This window comes from Leucopleurus acutus (genome assembly GCF_964270905.1).
Source record: "Leucopleurus acutus genome assembly, chromosome: 10".
NCBI lineage: Eukaryota > Metazoa > Chordata > Mammalia > Artiodactyla > Delphinidae > Leucopleurus > Leucopleurus acutus.
Genome location: NC_139153.1, coordinates 72360862 through 72375429, shown reverse-complemented (window position 1 = coordinate 72375429; position 14568 = coordinate 72360862). Strand labels below are relative to the sequence as shown.

The 14568-nt window shown below is 48.7% G+C and overlaps 1 protein-coding gene across 6 annotated transcripts in view; it reads left to right on the top strand.

The window, feature by feature from the left end:
* Window positions 1-11433: 11433 nt before the first annotated feature.
* TRERF1 (transcriptional regulating factor 1) overlaps window positions 11434-14568 on the top strand; it is a gene marked incomplete at its 5' end in the record, with an annotated part of 37825 nt that continues 34690 nt past the window's right edge. For all 6 annotated transcript variants that reach the window (XM_082847723.1, XM_082847721.1, XM_082847720.1 and 3 more), the window contains 2 exons: window positions 11434-12834; window positions 14262-14308. In XM_082847723.1, coding sequence (XP_082703849.1) covers window positions 11434-12834; window positions 14262-14308 — 1448 coding nt within the window. The remainder of the gene's footprint in view (window positions 12835-14261; window positions 14309-14568) is intronic.

Here is a 14568-nt window from a genome sequence, read left to right as displayed (position 1 = left end):
ATCATGCTCTTTTGTGGTGTATTGAAGCTCCCAAGGCACATTCACATGCAGACACAGGGGCCTTTAACCAACTCCTACCTCACCACCTTCTCCCAGACACCCACACACATAGCACCCACTGCCCCAAATGAGGTTGGGGGCTGAGTGAGCATCAGCTGCGTTCCCAAACCTGCTTGTGCCCGTTGTCCTTGTTACTGTAGATACATCAGTTCATTAGATGTGACCTGTGAATGCAAAAGAGAAAGAGAAGTTTGACAAACTTGTTGGCTGCATTCCATAAGCACCTAGTGGGTCTGCTTTGAGTGACACGCTGCTCGTGGCACAGTGGAGAAGGGGGAGAGAGATGTAAAGGCAGAGGTATGAAGACAGTCCTGCTCCTAAAGAACTTAAAATCTAGCATTGGTTGAAAAATAGAACACCCAAGGTTCTGGTCTGGTTCTGGTCTGAGGACTGGCCTGGAGGAGTGACGTTTCACGCAAACAGAAGGATGCGTGTCTGGGCCTGCAGATCCTTCATCCAGGGCGCGGTCCTCACTTTCCCCGAGGCCCCCAGGCTCCAGGGGCCCCATGTCTGCCTGCTCACTTCAGCTGCCGGGGCCCCTGGTGGATGCATCACTTCGGCCCTCTGGTCTTATAGCAGCTGAGGGAGGCTTATTTGGCAAGAAATTGAGGCAGTGAGATGATGAGGGCCAATGACAAATGGGATATCTGTCTTGAGCGAGTCCAGACAGGCTTGGGGGCTTCCCAGGAGGGATATAAAGGATCACCAGAGGAGGGAGCAAACCCAGAAAAGGTCAAGACACCCTCTTGATTCCCTGAGGCTTCTCAGTAGCTGTTGGGTAGACGGAAGCCAAGCTCTGTGGCCCTCCCACCATCGCACACAGAACTTCAACAGCGGGAATCTCAGGTGAATGTTCACTTCCAACTTTCTTCTGTAATAATACTTGAATTCCCAGAAGCATCTGTAAATTAAAGCAGGCATTCTTCCTCGATCTTGGCGCTCGCTATCATTTGGAACAAGACCTTCCTGACAAAACTGGTCTCGGCAGCTCCCATCGGCTTGTCTCCTGCAGGATGTCTTCCCAATTCAATCCCTGGGTCTGTTCACCCTTTGCCTCTCCTCCCTCAGCAACTTCCCGTGGGCCCTGGGAGCTCGCTCAGGGTGCCCCTCTCATCTGATTGAGAAGGCCGGCCTCCCTCACTTGGCACTAGGACAAAGGAGACATCGCCAGGGGCAGCCAAGTCACTGAGTCAAACCTCAGTCCAGGGGCTCCAGGGCGACGGGGGATGTGAGGGGAGCTGTGAGGTCCTCTGTCTGGCTCCCTCAAGCAAACACTTGCTTAGCGTAGTGCCAGATGTGAGGCACGGGCTGGGTCCCAGAGATGAGCAAGAGGCACCTCCAGCTGCCCTTGGAGAGTTCACCCCCGCTGGGAAGGTGGGGGCAGGGTGAGGATGATCCGCCAGAACCTGGTCCACAGGGGCCTGGAGGAGGGAGTGACTCTTACTCAAGACGTGCCGGTGGGAAGGCCTCCAGCCCCAGGCATCAGAGGTCCTCCTTTCTGGCTTGTTTCTTGACTCCCAGAATTCCCCCCAAAGTCTTAGAACCCTGAGCCAGAAGGGCCTTGGCATCGCCCCAGAATGGGGCCCTGTGTTGACAGGATGCCCAAGTGTGGCTCTGACGTCGTAACCCGGGGTACCTCCCGTCTGAACCGCAGAGAGAAGGGCCGAGAGAGACTGACAGACAGCCGAGCACGAGAACCTTCATGCAGTTACTTCACACACAAGGGAGCATCACAGACTTTGTTACCCAGTGAACTGTGAGCTGCTTTCCAGAAAGAAGGGGCATTTGTTTTTTGTACAGTCTAATGTCTTCAAGGTCACAGACCGAAGCCGAGCCAGCTGCTGCATTTGGGAATCGATCCTCTAACCGCACAGCCTAGCTGGAATCCTGGGCAGCGCCGGGGATGCGGTCCCAGGGCACAGTGCTGGCCACCCCGCTCCCATCCCCTGCAGAGGAAGCCAGTCTGTGCTGCTGACCTGCTGGAGGCCCTCCCGGCAGCTCAGCTCGGCCCAGGGCGCTGGGTGTGGGGCTTGAGTGATAGGAGCAGAGCCCTCGGGTGCTTGACTTGTGTTTTCTTAGGTTTATAATTTGCCCTGATGCTGGGGCTGGAGCCTCACGCCAGATCTACCCGCCAACCACCCCCTGCTCCTCCGTCTTCACCCCACACTCCCTGGGGCTGTGTCAGAGGGAAGCCTCCCAACCTCCCAGCCCTGCCCTGCCCTACCCTGCCCAGGAGAGCTGTAGGGAGGGCGATCCTTTCCTCGGTTGTAGTTCCAAGTGCTGATTCACAAGGCCTGAGCCTCAAGTCCTTGGGGGCAGGAGTGGAGGATCCTCCCTGCAACCCTGGCCCAAACCACTCCAGCTGGCCACCCCGCTGAGACCCTCCCTGAGGCCCCAGCGGCAAGGATTTGCCCACGGTGCCTCCTGAGTCCTGGCTGGTGTGACCTCGCCCCCCTGCCAGGCCTTCTTCCGCCTCCTCCTTGTGAAATGTCATGGATCTTTAGGAAGCCTGGCACCTGCCCCCCAAGACTATAGGCCTCAAGACACAGGTTTGCGGGTCTTCATCCCCCCTAGCAGAGTCCTGGCACAGTAGGTCCTCCTTGTGAGTTTGCAGGAAAGCATATAGAGGATAAGGTCGGGTACAGATGCCAGTCTCTGGGCTTTGAGGCCAGGCGTCATGACCTAGTCAGATATCCTGGCACAAAGTAGGTCTTCAGAATACGGTCACATTGCTCCTGAAATTCTCCTGGCAGCAACTCCGTAGGAGAAACTTGTGATTATGAAGTAGTCAGCGTTCGGGTCACCCAGGGACTCATGTGTGACTTCTTCAGGTGTCTCCGTTGTCCTCCCTTCTTTCTGCAGACCTCTTGCCAACCTCTGGCTACTCCCATATTCTTAATCTCCCCACCCAGGCCTAGTCATTTGTCAAGGCGGGTGGTTTGAAAAACTGTATCCAGGAATATATCAATAGGGCCCACTCAGACCATTCCTCCAGGAAGCCACCCTAGACTCCTGAGTCCCCTACTTTTCTTCCTGTGTCCTCGGCATCATTCACACTGCTCCATGCCAGCTAGGGGGGGAGGGAAGCGGGGTGTGGCAGTCACGGGGGGAAGACGATGTTATTAATTCCCTGGTAGAGAACTGCTGGCCCAGAGGAGAGGGCACTGACAGTGAGGGTCCGCACACCAGAAAGTGAAATAGCTCCCATCTCCATGTCCTGGTTCCTGGGGCTCGGAGGAAGCAATTGATGCTACAGGGTGCTACTGAAAGATGGAGAAATAAATGTCTCTTGGTGTCCAAAGGAAGCCTTGGGAATCCACCCGGGGCTGAGAGTCAGCGTGAGACCCGGGGCAGGGAGCAGTGGGGCGGGAAGGAACAAGGATGCGCCAGTCACTCTACGTGGAGGAAGATTTAGGCACTAACCGCTGGCATTGGCAGAACTGATCCACGGTAATGGGTTACTGGGTTATAAAATACCCACTGGCTTTATTTAGAAGACTAATCAGAAACATTTAGAACAACAACGTTGCTATAAAGGAGACCATGAACCATGAACCCATGTCTTGGAGAACTGCCCTTGGCTTCAGCCTCTTTTGGGGAGCCGAATCCCAGGAGAATCCAAGTTAAGCTCCTTTGACAGACCTGAGAGGAAGTCTTGACGAAAACCGAAGCCAAGTCACTTGGGGAATTGTGTATATAGTCTCTGAAGGACGGCCCAGTGTCAGAAAAAGGAAAATCTTTTTGGTTTTTTTTCCTCAAACAAGCAGTGGTGGTCTGGCGGGAGCAGGGTGTTAACCCTTCTGAATTATAAGCAAACAAGTCTTGCCGAGCCGTTGGCCAAAGTCAACTTCCTCTCTTCCCCCCACCCGTCTCTCTCTCTCTCTGGTTCAAAGGATGGTCCTTTTGGACAGATATCTTCCTTGCAGACTGTGCCCCGTCTCCTAGTGCCCCTGGGGGCGTGGGGGGAGGGGAGGGGAACTTTGATGCACTAGAACAGGGGTCAACATACTATGGCTGGGACCAAGTCCAGCCCCCGACGGTCCTTATACAGCCTGTGAGCCCAGAAGGGTTTTTTCCATTTTTAAATGGTTAAAGAAAAATCAAACAAAGAACACTATTTCTTGACATGTGAAAATTATATAAAATTCAAATTTCAGTGTCCATAAGTAAAGTTGTATTAGGACACGACCACACCCATTCATTTATATATTGTTTATGGCTGCTTTCACGCTGCAACTGCGGAGTTATGACAGACATCGTATGGCCTGCAAAGCTGAAAATATTTACTAGCTGGCCCTGTACAGAAAAGCCCCTTGCTAAAACATCTTTGTAGAGCCTTATTATTATGTACAGCATTCCTTGAACCTGGCACTGTAGGGCCCTGTGAAAATAGTAAATTCTGGCCCTTTGTCCGTGTCAGAAGTATGGAAATCTAGGGGTGAAGTGCTTTGGGTCTTATTTGTCTGGCTTGGCATTTCAGCTCAATGAGTGTTTATTGAGCAGCTACTGTGTCTCAATCACTGGGGACCCAAGATGTGTAGGATGCTGTCCCTGCCTTGGAATGACTGGACAGACAGTGGGGAGATGGGCTCCGAAGCAGGTCGTTTGACTATAATGCTTCAGGGGGATCAGAGAGAGCATCTCAGATTCTGAGCAGACAATTTTTTTGTCGAACTGAATCCAGAATCCTGGAGCCTTGCTCTAATAAGGGAGGACTTGACCCAAGAAATGTGAAAGCAGTAGTTCTGTTAATTTGTTCATGAATGAAAAAGCTCCTGGTGCCAATTACCCAATGGGAAGTGTTGTACATAATGAGCAAAGCAGTTACCTTATTAGAAAAATAACAAAGACTTGAATCTTGAGTTGGTATTATAACAGTCCTGTGGGATTGACTAATCCACCGAGAAGAACAGTTTCCAGGTTTAAAATGATTTGTTTAAAACAGCCTTTTGACAAGATGCTGAACTGTGTGCTGCTGCCTGTGTAAAGGGGGTAGGGGTGGGGGTGTGTACAAGCATTCTTGTATGAGCATAAAATATCTTTAGAATATACAGGAACCTGAGTGACTGTCCCAGGAGGGGGGCTGGGTATCTGGGGACAAGACTGAGAGGAAGACTTTGGGCAGATACCTGTTTTAAAGTTTTCGCTCTAACTTTTCACTTTATTTTCAAGTATTTATTTAGGATGATTTCCAGTCTTTTGTCTGCTCTTTTGTACCTTTTGAATTTTGAACCATGTGAATATAGTACCTATTCAAAAAATACATAAATTTAATGTAAAATAAGTAGCACATGGTCTTGCTATTACCTTCGTACATCTTCCTAGGGAGGTCGTTTTTCCTCTCATTCAGTATATGATTCTTTTTCTTTTTTTAATAGATCTTTATTAGAGTATAACTGCTTCACAATACTGTGTTAGTTTCTGTTGTACAACAAAGTGAATCAGCCATATGCATACATATATCTCCACATCCCCTCCCTGTTGAGCCTCCCTCCCACCCCTCTAGGTGGTCACAAAGCACCGAGCTGATCTCCCTGTGCTGTGCTGCTGCTTCCCACTAGCTGTTTTACATTCGGTAGTGCATATATATCGATGCCACTCTCACTTTGTCCCGGCGTCCCACTCCCCCGCCGTGTCCTCAAGTCCGTTCTCTGTGGCAGGGCAGGAGTATATGACTCTTGATTGCCTACTGCTGTGCGTCAGGTACTGTTCTAGGTCCAGCAGTTACAGCTCTGGGCCTCAACTTGTTCCTCTGAATGTGGGGAGTTGACCTCTAAGTTGACCTCTAAGGCAGCCTTCAACTTGAGAGGGCATCAGACTCAACAGGAGGGCTCATTAAAACACAGACTGCTGGTCCCCACCCCCAAGATTCAGTGGGTTTAGGTGCGCCTCAAGAATCAGCATTTACAGCAAGTTCCCAGGTGATGTTATACGCTGCTGGCCTGGGAACCACACTTTGGGAGCTCCCCTCTGACTTCCTAGGGTTCCCTACTTTCTAGGGTTCTTTATAAATAAACTACATTCCCAGCTCAGAAAATATGAACAAATAAAGAATAGATTCCTGTAACTCAGAACACAAAGGAATCTCTCTTACCCTGCAGTTTGGGAACACAACAAAGCAGACAGGTCAACAGAAGTAAAGTTATCTAGCTTCCATTCCCCCCACAGGGGCATGATGGAGGAACGCAGAATCAGATCATCATCAGGGTTTGATGAGTTTCAACAAGTAATTCTTCCTGGGGGAAGTGACTTGGTGCAAAGCTTTCGAGGAAGGTTAAGTGGCGAGGTTTAAGCCAGGCAGCCTGGCCTAATACCCACAGGATAACACAGGATAACACATCATTTTAAGGCCTCACAATTATCCCTGAACATACAAATTCAGGCTGATCATCAGTGAGTTCCTGACAAGGACATGGTCCCCAGCATGGACCCCTGCACCTGACTCCATGCCTTAGTGCATGCTGTTCCCTCAGCCGAAATACCCTTCCTGGTCCCCTCACCTCTGTAAACCCTATTTGTCCATCAGGATCCAGGTAAAATCAAACTATTCTTTATGAGAATTTAATATCTGCTCAGCCTACACTTAATATCTTTTTCTGTATATCAATTCATTGGGACGCTTGATCATTATTATTTTTTTCATTTATTGATTCATTCATTCAACAATATTACCATTCCACCAACAAATTCTTATCAAAGGGCCTACCATATACTGGGAATTACGGTAGATTTGGAGAATAGAATCATAGGTCAAAACAGACTTGGTCCCTGCCCTAATGAGAGAAAGATCATTAATCAAATAATTGCACTGGTGGAAGTACAATTACAGGCTGAGAAGAGTGGTCTGAAGGAAAGAAATATGGTTTTATGAGAACATAAAAGAAATGACCCTGATGTAACCTTGGGGGTGGGCGTCAGGATAGACTTTCCAAGAAAGTATAGTTTGGGCCGAGAGCTGAAGGTTGCCTAAGACTTGGCTGGATGAGGAATTGGAGTGGGGAAGGGGAACGCTCTCCAAATTGGGGGACCAGCATGTGCAAAGGTCCTGTTGTAGGAGGCAGCTTGGCAGGTTCAAGGAACTGAGAGACCACAGTGGCTGGGGGGTGGGGATGGGGAGGTGTTGGAGAACAAGGAGAAGAGGGGTACATCGTGAGGCTGGGAACAAACCCCGCGGAGCCCTGTCGGCCTTGTTAATGATTTTGGTCTTTAACCTAAGGTTGCTAAGATGCCATGAAAGGATTTTAAACAGTGGGTTGATGGAGGCAGAGTTATGTTTGGAAAAGTTTATTCTGCTGCTGCTGTCTCAAGAATGAACACGACTGAAATCAGGGAGACCAATCAGAAGGCTGTTGGAAGAGTGCAGAAGGTAGATATGGTGTCTTGGACTAGGGTTATAGTAGTGGAACCAGAGAAAAATGGGTGCAGTTAAGAAAATGTTAGGAAGTAAATTGCTGGGTTGTGGTGGTTGGTTAAGAGAGAAGGAAGAAGAAGAAAAAAAAGAAAAGAAAAAAAACAAAAAAAAAAAAAAAAGAGAGAAGGAAGAGTCAAGGGCGAGACTTTGGAGGAGCATCCATTTGGGGGGATGTGATAATGAGTTTGCTTTGAACCTGAAAGTGAAACTGTGGAGTAGACAGCTGATCAGGAGCTCAGACCCTCTGAGCTGGGAGTGGTCACTGGGAGTCCTCAAGGCTCACCGCATCACTTCACCTTCAGGATCTGCTCCAGCTATCTTTGGCCAACCTTTGTCCCATACCACTGCTTCCCTTGTTCCAGCATTCATTCCACCAAACCAAACCCCCCATCTTGAATGTCCATCTCCTTCTCTTGTCATTCCGAAAGGGACAGAGACCAACTCAGGCTTGCTCCCAGTTGGAGGAGGCCTACTGCAGTGGTCTTCAAACTTTCTGCTTAAAATCCCCCATAAAAGGATTTTGTAAAACCATTCACCCTCTCACGCATTTTTAAGTTTACATCTACGTTTTTTATTATACGTCTGCCAAAGATGCAATTTCCAGTATATTGTAAACACTGAGATTTTTAAGTAAAACGATTGCATCACTGTTTTAAATGTATCCAGTGGAATCTAAACACCATAGGAATTTGACACCCACCATCATCCATTTTAAAAATGCATGAACACGTTCTTCGTTAATAGTGTTCCCTCTTCTCCTTCAAATTTTACTTCTGTTTCACTTCCCCTGGGGAATTTTACCCTAATGTAATATATGTAATATGTTTGGTTTTTTTGTGTGTGTGGTACGCGGGCCTCTCACTGTTGTGGCCTCTCCCGTTGCGGAGCACAGGCTCCGGACGCGCAGGCTCAGCGGCCATGGCTCACGGGCCCAGCCGCTCCGCGGCATGTGGGATCTTCCCAGACCGGGGCACGAACCCGCGTCCCCTCCATCGGCAGGCGGACTCTCAACCACTGCGCCACCAGGGAAGCCCCCTGTAATATGTTTTTGTGCTTAAAACTCTGTCGTTTGTTTCCCGGTCACATTTCGCTGTAACAATTTCATATGAAGTTAAAACTTTTTAAATTTCCTGAAATCAGGAAGTTCTAAATACTAAAATTTTCTTCATGTCTGAGGTATAATTATGATAATTAATAGTACGCAGGCAATCAAAACAACATAAAATATATTCTAATTTGGATAAATAATTAATAAACATAAAAACTAAAATTACATTGAAAATGTACGTTAGGTGGTGATGCTGGAGACTTTTCAAAGTAATTTTTTTTCATGTAAATACATTGTTCTTTTGTTTGCTTTTGGGAGTTTTTTGGGTTGTTTGTTTGTTTGTTTGAAGTATAGTTGATTCAATTACAGTGTTTTGCCAATCTCTGCTGTACAGCAGTGACTGTTTTAAACACATATACATTCTTTTAAAAACATTCTTTTCCATTATGGTTTATCCCAGGAGATTGGATATAGTTCCCTGGGCTATACAGTAGGACCTTGCTGTTTATCCACTCTCAATGTAATAGTTTGCATCTACCAACCCCAAATTCCCAGTCCATCCCTCTCTCTCCCCACCTCCCCCCTTGGCAACCACAAGTCTGATCTCTATGTCTGTGAGTCTGTTTCTGTTTTGTAGATAGGTTCATTTGTGCCATATTTTAGATTCCACATATAATGGGTATCATATGGTGTTTGTCTTTCTCTTTCTGACTTCCTTCACTAAGTATGATAATCTCTAGTTGTATCCATGTTGCTGCAAATGGCGTGCTTTTTTATGGCTGAGTAGTATTCCATTGTATATATGTACCACATCTTCTTTATCCATTCATCTGTTGATGGCATTTAGGCTGTTTCCATGTTTTGGCTAAGTAATTTTTTTATTGACGTATAACATACACGCATGTATGTGACGAGGTCTGAGTGTACAGTTCAGGTTATTACAGAGTGAGCACAACCGTGCAGTTAGCACCCAGGTCCAGAGATAAAATCTTGCTTGTGCCGGGTTATCTCTTCTGTGTTTTTATTTATCCATGGAAGAATACTATTTGTTGCATGAGATATGAGACAAGGATCAGCGTCGATTGTATTTCCATTTTTCATTTATATAGATGTAAACACTGAAAAACCCTCATTCACATAAACTAATAGATAAAAATACAAGTTTTATTAAAGCAGGGTCAACTCAGTTCTTGATCTGCTTCTGAGTTATGTACCAAAAATCACATAGTGATCTATGGCTAACAATTATATTTTAATTACTTCTATTAGGCCTTCCTAATGAAAAAAAGAATTGGAAACCACCCAGCTTGCAAAGAAGAGTTACTACTTATTTATTAGTGTTGCTCACTTTCAATGTTCTGTGCCCTCTCGTGTGGCGGCTGGGGGAGTTATCCTTGGGGCATAAGCCCAGTTAAGATTTGGGATGGAATGAGTAAGAAGTTTGTCTTTCTTTTGTAAAGGAGGAGGGCTGTTGTGAAAGAGCAGGTGTAAAAGGACAACTTGCACCTCTGTCACTGGTTAGCAGACATCTGGTCCTGTCCAAAACCATTTGACATGGACCAAATATGCTTTATGGACATTTTGGATAAGACCAAATTTCAGGGACCTTTTGACGTGGACCAAATACCTTACAGACCCAATGTCTCTTGGATGTTTTGGACGGGACCAAATGTCCTGCAATTCTGTCACCCATCAGTTCTAGAAAAGGGTTATTATGGAAGTTGAGGATCTGGAAATTGATTCTCTTAAAGCTTTGAATGTGTGTGTATAGTGCTTGGAAAGTCTTCGTGTACTCCCTGGGGTTGATATACCCCAGTTTGAAGTTCACAGAGGAACCTGTATGGCTTCAGATCAGACTAGACCAGTCACTCAAAATTTCCTAGTTCATGTTTCTAAGAGAGGGAATCTGATTGGCCCAGCCTATTTTTTTGAGTCAGGCCACATCATAGGCTTCCGACCAGGTGGTCAGCACTGTGCACAGATGTTTCCCTGAGCAGGGACCCCAAGGAGGCAGGTAGCTGTGTACTGACACATGTACTGCTTTTCCTTGAAACTGTCTCCGGTTCTGTTCTTCTGCTAGAAATACGCTCTCCAGACTATGAGTTCCTTATCTGTTATTTTTTACCTTTTTATTACATGCATCTCTTTCCTCCTTGTACTGTAGTTATTCATGTGGCCAATTGCCTTTTCTAGCTGTAAGCTCCTTGAGAGATGGCCCATGTCTTAATGACCTCCTAGCATTGTGTCTTGCACTTAGTAGATGTCTATGTCTAGTAAGTATTTTTTGACCAGATGAATTGATTAAGGAATGTCTTAAGCGTCTTTATATCCCCTACAGGACCTAGAATAGTGCTGGGCTTTCAATAGCAGGGTTCCAGAAGAATGGATGAATTAATCAGTGAGCAAAACAATGAATTAACGAATCAATGAACTAATGAGCCATGGAGCAATGGCTTGAAAGTAAGAGAGTTCATATCTCACGTGGGGGGTCAGGATCTGCAGAATCAGTGTAAAGGAGTGACATGTATGAAACTGGCTATTTCTAACCCAGGCTCCTGTTTTGTGTTTATTTCCATAATGGGTTGTGGTAGATACAGTAGCTCATTGCAAAACATCCAAGTAAATCCTTTCCTGTCCTTTGCATCTTGTCTTGCAGTTGTGAGCAGCATCTCTTCACCACCGTGGTGTTTGGTCCGTACCTCAGCCCGGGTGAGGATGTAAACCCCCCGGCCCTGCACATGCGTGGTAGAGGCCAACAGGAACACCTGGCTCCAGCCACAGTCATGGACATGTCAGCCGTGGAGTAGTGTGGACGCTTTCTCTCTGCTTCTCAGGGTTTCAGTCCTTTCGGGTTTGTGTCATTGATCATTTTTTATGGTTTTGTGGCTGGACGTTCACGATCAAGGCAGGCAGCATGGGGGATCAGCAACTGTACAAGACCAATCACGTGGCCCACGGTGGTGAGAACCTTTTCTACCAACAGCCACCACTTGGCGTCCACGGTGGGCTGAACCACAACTATGGGAATACAGTCCCCGGGGCTGGAATGGATGCCCCTCAGGCATCACCCATCTCCCCCCACTTCCCTCAAGACACTCGGGATGGTCTGGGCTTGCCTGTTGGCTCCAAAACGCTTGGCCAAGTGGACACCTCAAGGCAGGGAGGGTGGGCAGGCCATGCAGGGCCTGGAAACCATGTCCAGCTACGTGGCAACCTGACCAACTCGAACATGATGTGGGGATCTCCAGCCCAGGCGGAGCCCACCGATGGCTACCAGTACACCTACTCCCAGGCCAGCGAGATCCGGACCCAGAAGCTCACCAGCGGTGTCCTGCACAAGCTAGACTCTTTCACCCAGGTGTTTGCCAACCAGAACCTGCGAATTCAGGTCAACAATATGGCCCAGGTGCTGCACACCCAGTCAGCGGTGATGGACGGAGCCCCTGAAAGCGCCCTCCGCCAGTTGCTGTCCCAGAAGCCCATGGAGCCCCCAGCACCGGCTCTCCCTTCCCGCTACCAGCAGGTGCCCCAGCAGCCTCACCCTGGTTTCACTGGCGGGCTGTCCAAACCAGCCCTTCAGGTTGGGCCGCACCCAGGCCAAGGGCACCCGTATTATGACTACCAGCAGCCACTGGCCCAGATGCCAGTGCAGGGAGGACAGTCACTGCAGGCCCCCCAGATGCTGTCCCAGCACATGCAGCAGCTGCAGCAGCACCAGTATTACCCGCAGCAGCAGCAGCAAGCCGGGCAGCCGCGGATGTCAGCGCAAGAAATGCAGCCGCCGCCGCAGCAGATTTGCCCAGCGCAGCCCCAGCAGCTGCAGCAGCGGCAGGGTTCGATGCAGATACCTCAGTATTACCAGTCCTCACCCATGATGCAGCATTTGCCAGAGTCGCGGCAGCCACAGATGCACCTGCAGCCCCCTTCTTATCACAGGGACCCCCACCAGTACACCCCGGAGCAGGCGCACGCTGTCCAGCTGATTCAGCTGGGCTCCGTGCCCCAGTACTACTACCAGGAGCCCCAGCAGCCCTACGGCCACCCCATGTACCAGCAGAGCCACCTGCCCCAGCACCAGCAGCCTGAGGACGGTCAGCCCAAGACTTATCCAAGCGACAGGCAGGCCCAGGCCATGCTGAGCTCCCATGGGGACCTGGGGCCTCCAGATACAGGAATGGGTGACGCGGCAAGCTCGGACCTGAACCGGGTCAGCAGTGTGCTCCCCCACCGGCCGCTCCTGTCCCCCAGTGGCATCCACCTTAACAACATGGGGCCTCAGCACCAGCAGCCGTCTCCCAGTGCCGTGTGGCCCCAGGTATTCTCACAGTGGCTGTTTCTCCTGGTGTCTCAGTGTGCCCATGGGCCAGCCAGAGCTGCGTCTATGCAGTGCCCAGTCCGCTCTCCAAACCCCTCCAACACTTCTGTTCTTTATGTATTCCACAAACGTTAGCCAGACGCTGTGGAATACAAAAGCAATTTTGACTCAGTCCTTTGCCCATAGAGCTTACAATCTCACTAAGGAGATGGCCAATACACCGTATCAGGTCCTGAATGATGCATGTAATGGTCAAGGCCTGATCAGGTGCCCAGGGACCACCACCGTGTCTGGTGCCCCTTAAGTCTGTATCCTTAGGGAATTTCCTATGAAATCGTTCCCCTTTTGGGAGGGAGACCACATTATGATAGCCTATCTCAAAGTCTAATGCCCAGAATAGGAGTTCTGTAGAATGTTGAATGGATATTGCTGGGAGGAGGGGAATGGGTTCTCTGGATAAACAAATTTGGGGTTTCTTAAAGTGAAACAGGCTGCAGTGCTGCTGGGCTTCTCAGAGCCTTTAATATGCTCATGTGCACTGCAAATCTCCCCAAGGGGATACCTTGTGTCGTTGAAGAGGTGAAAACCTTAGCTGCCCACAGGATCTAGGCAGGTAAAGTCAGTAAGCAAAACGGCCTGGTATGAGATGATAAGGACTGTGTGGACTAGAGAGCAGACGTCCCATCTAATGACATCCTTAGGATTTTTTAAAACAGTCCAGCCAAGCAAACCATGTCTGCAGGCCAGATTCAGCCTGAGGGTGACGGTTATTAACCCTTGATTATTTCCAAAATATATTTGATCACAAAACTGCCTACTGTGTCCTGGGCACCGTTCAGACCTTGGCGTGTCCCAAGTGCTACACTTAAGTGACAACAAGGTCGGGGGAGGAGGGCACCTTGAATAGGACTGGGGTAGATGGAGAGAGGGCTCCGATGAAGGTTGAAGACCAGGCATAAAGTCCCCTTGACCCTGTTTTGTTTAAGACTCAGGCCTGTAGTAACTGAGAGACTTAGTGAATATAAGAATAAGATGACATGGCCAGAGCTGAGGTCTCCCAGCGTGAGGCTGTGTCGTCCAGCCCTCCATTCGGGAATGGAGCCTGTCTGTGTACAGAGTAGGTGGACAGGGAGAACAGGAAGGAAGGAGGTGGGGGATTGAGTCCCAGTGGGCTTGTGGCTGGTGGGGCTCCGTGAGGGGCCGTGGCCCCAAGCCAGGGAGCATCAGGGGAAATTACTCTGGAAGCCTCAGGTGTGGAAGGGCAAGGGCGTGTGTATCTGTGAGCCCGGTCAGCATGAGGCAGAGAGCGGAAAGAATCCTAGAAGTGTGCAGGCCCTGGGGTTCCCACCGCTCAAGGACTCCTCCCATCAGAAACACATTTGTTTTTTTTTCTTCTTTCTTCTGGTGTCCTGCATGGCTCAAAATAGATGCACCTACCTGATGGCAGAGCCCAGCCAGGGTCCCCTGACTCAAGGTAGGATGGATGCATGGAGGCTTGTTGGCATTTGGGGAGACTGGAAGGTTTCCCTGAACTGTCTCATGATTCATTTCCAAATTCAAAGTCAATTCCTTGAAGAAATTTATAAGAATAATAAGAGCAGCTATTGTTTTTGAGCGCTTATCATTACTCTGTATCATATGTAATAAAAGTCACTCCAAGAGGGTTGGTGTGATTACCATGTGCCTAGCACACAGTAAGCACTCAACCACTGTTAACTATTGTTATCATTATTA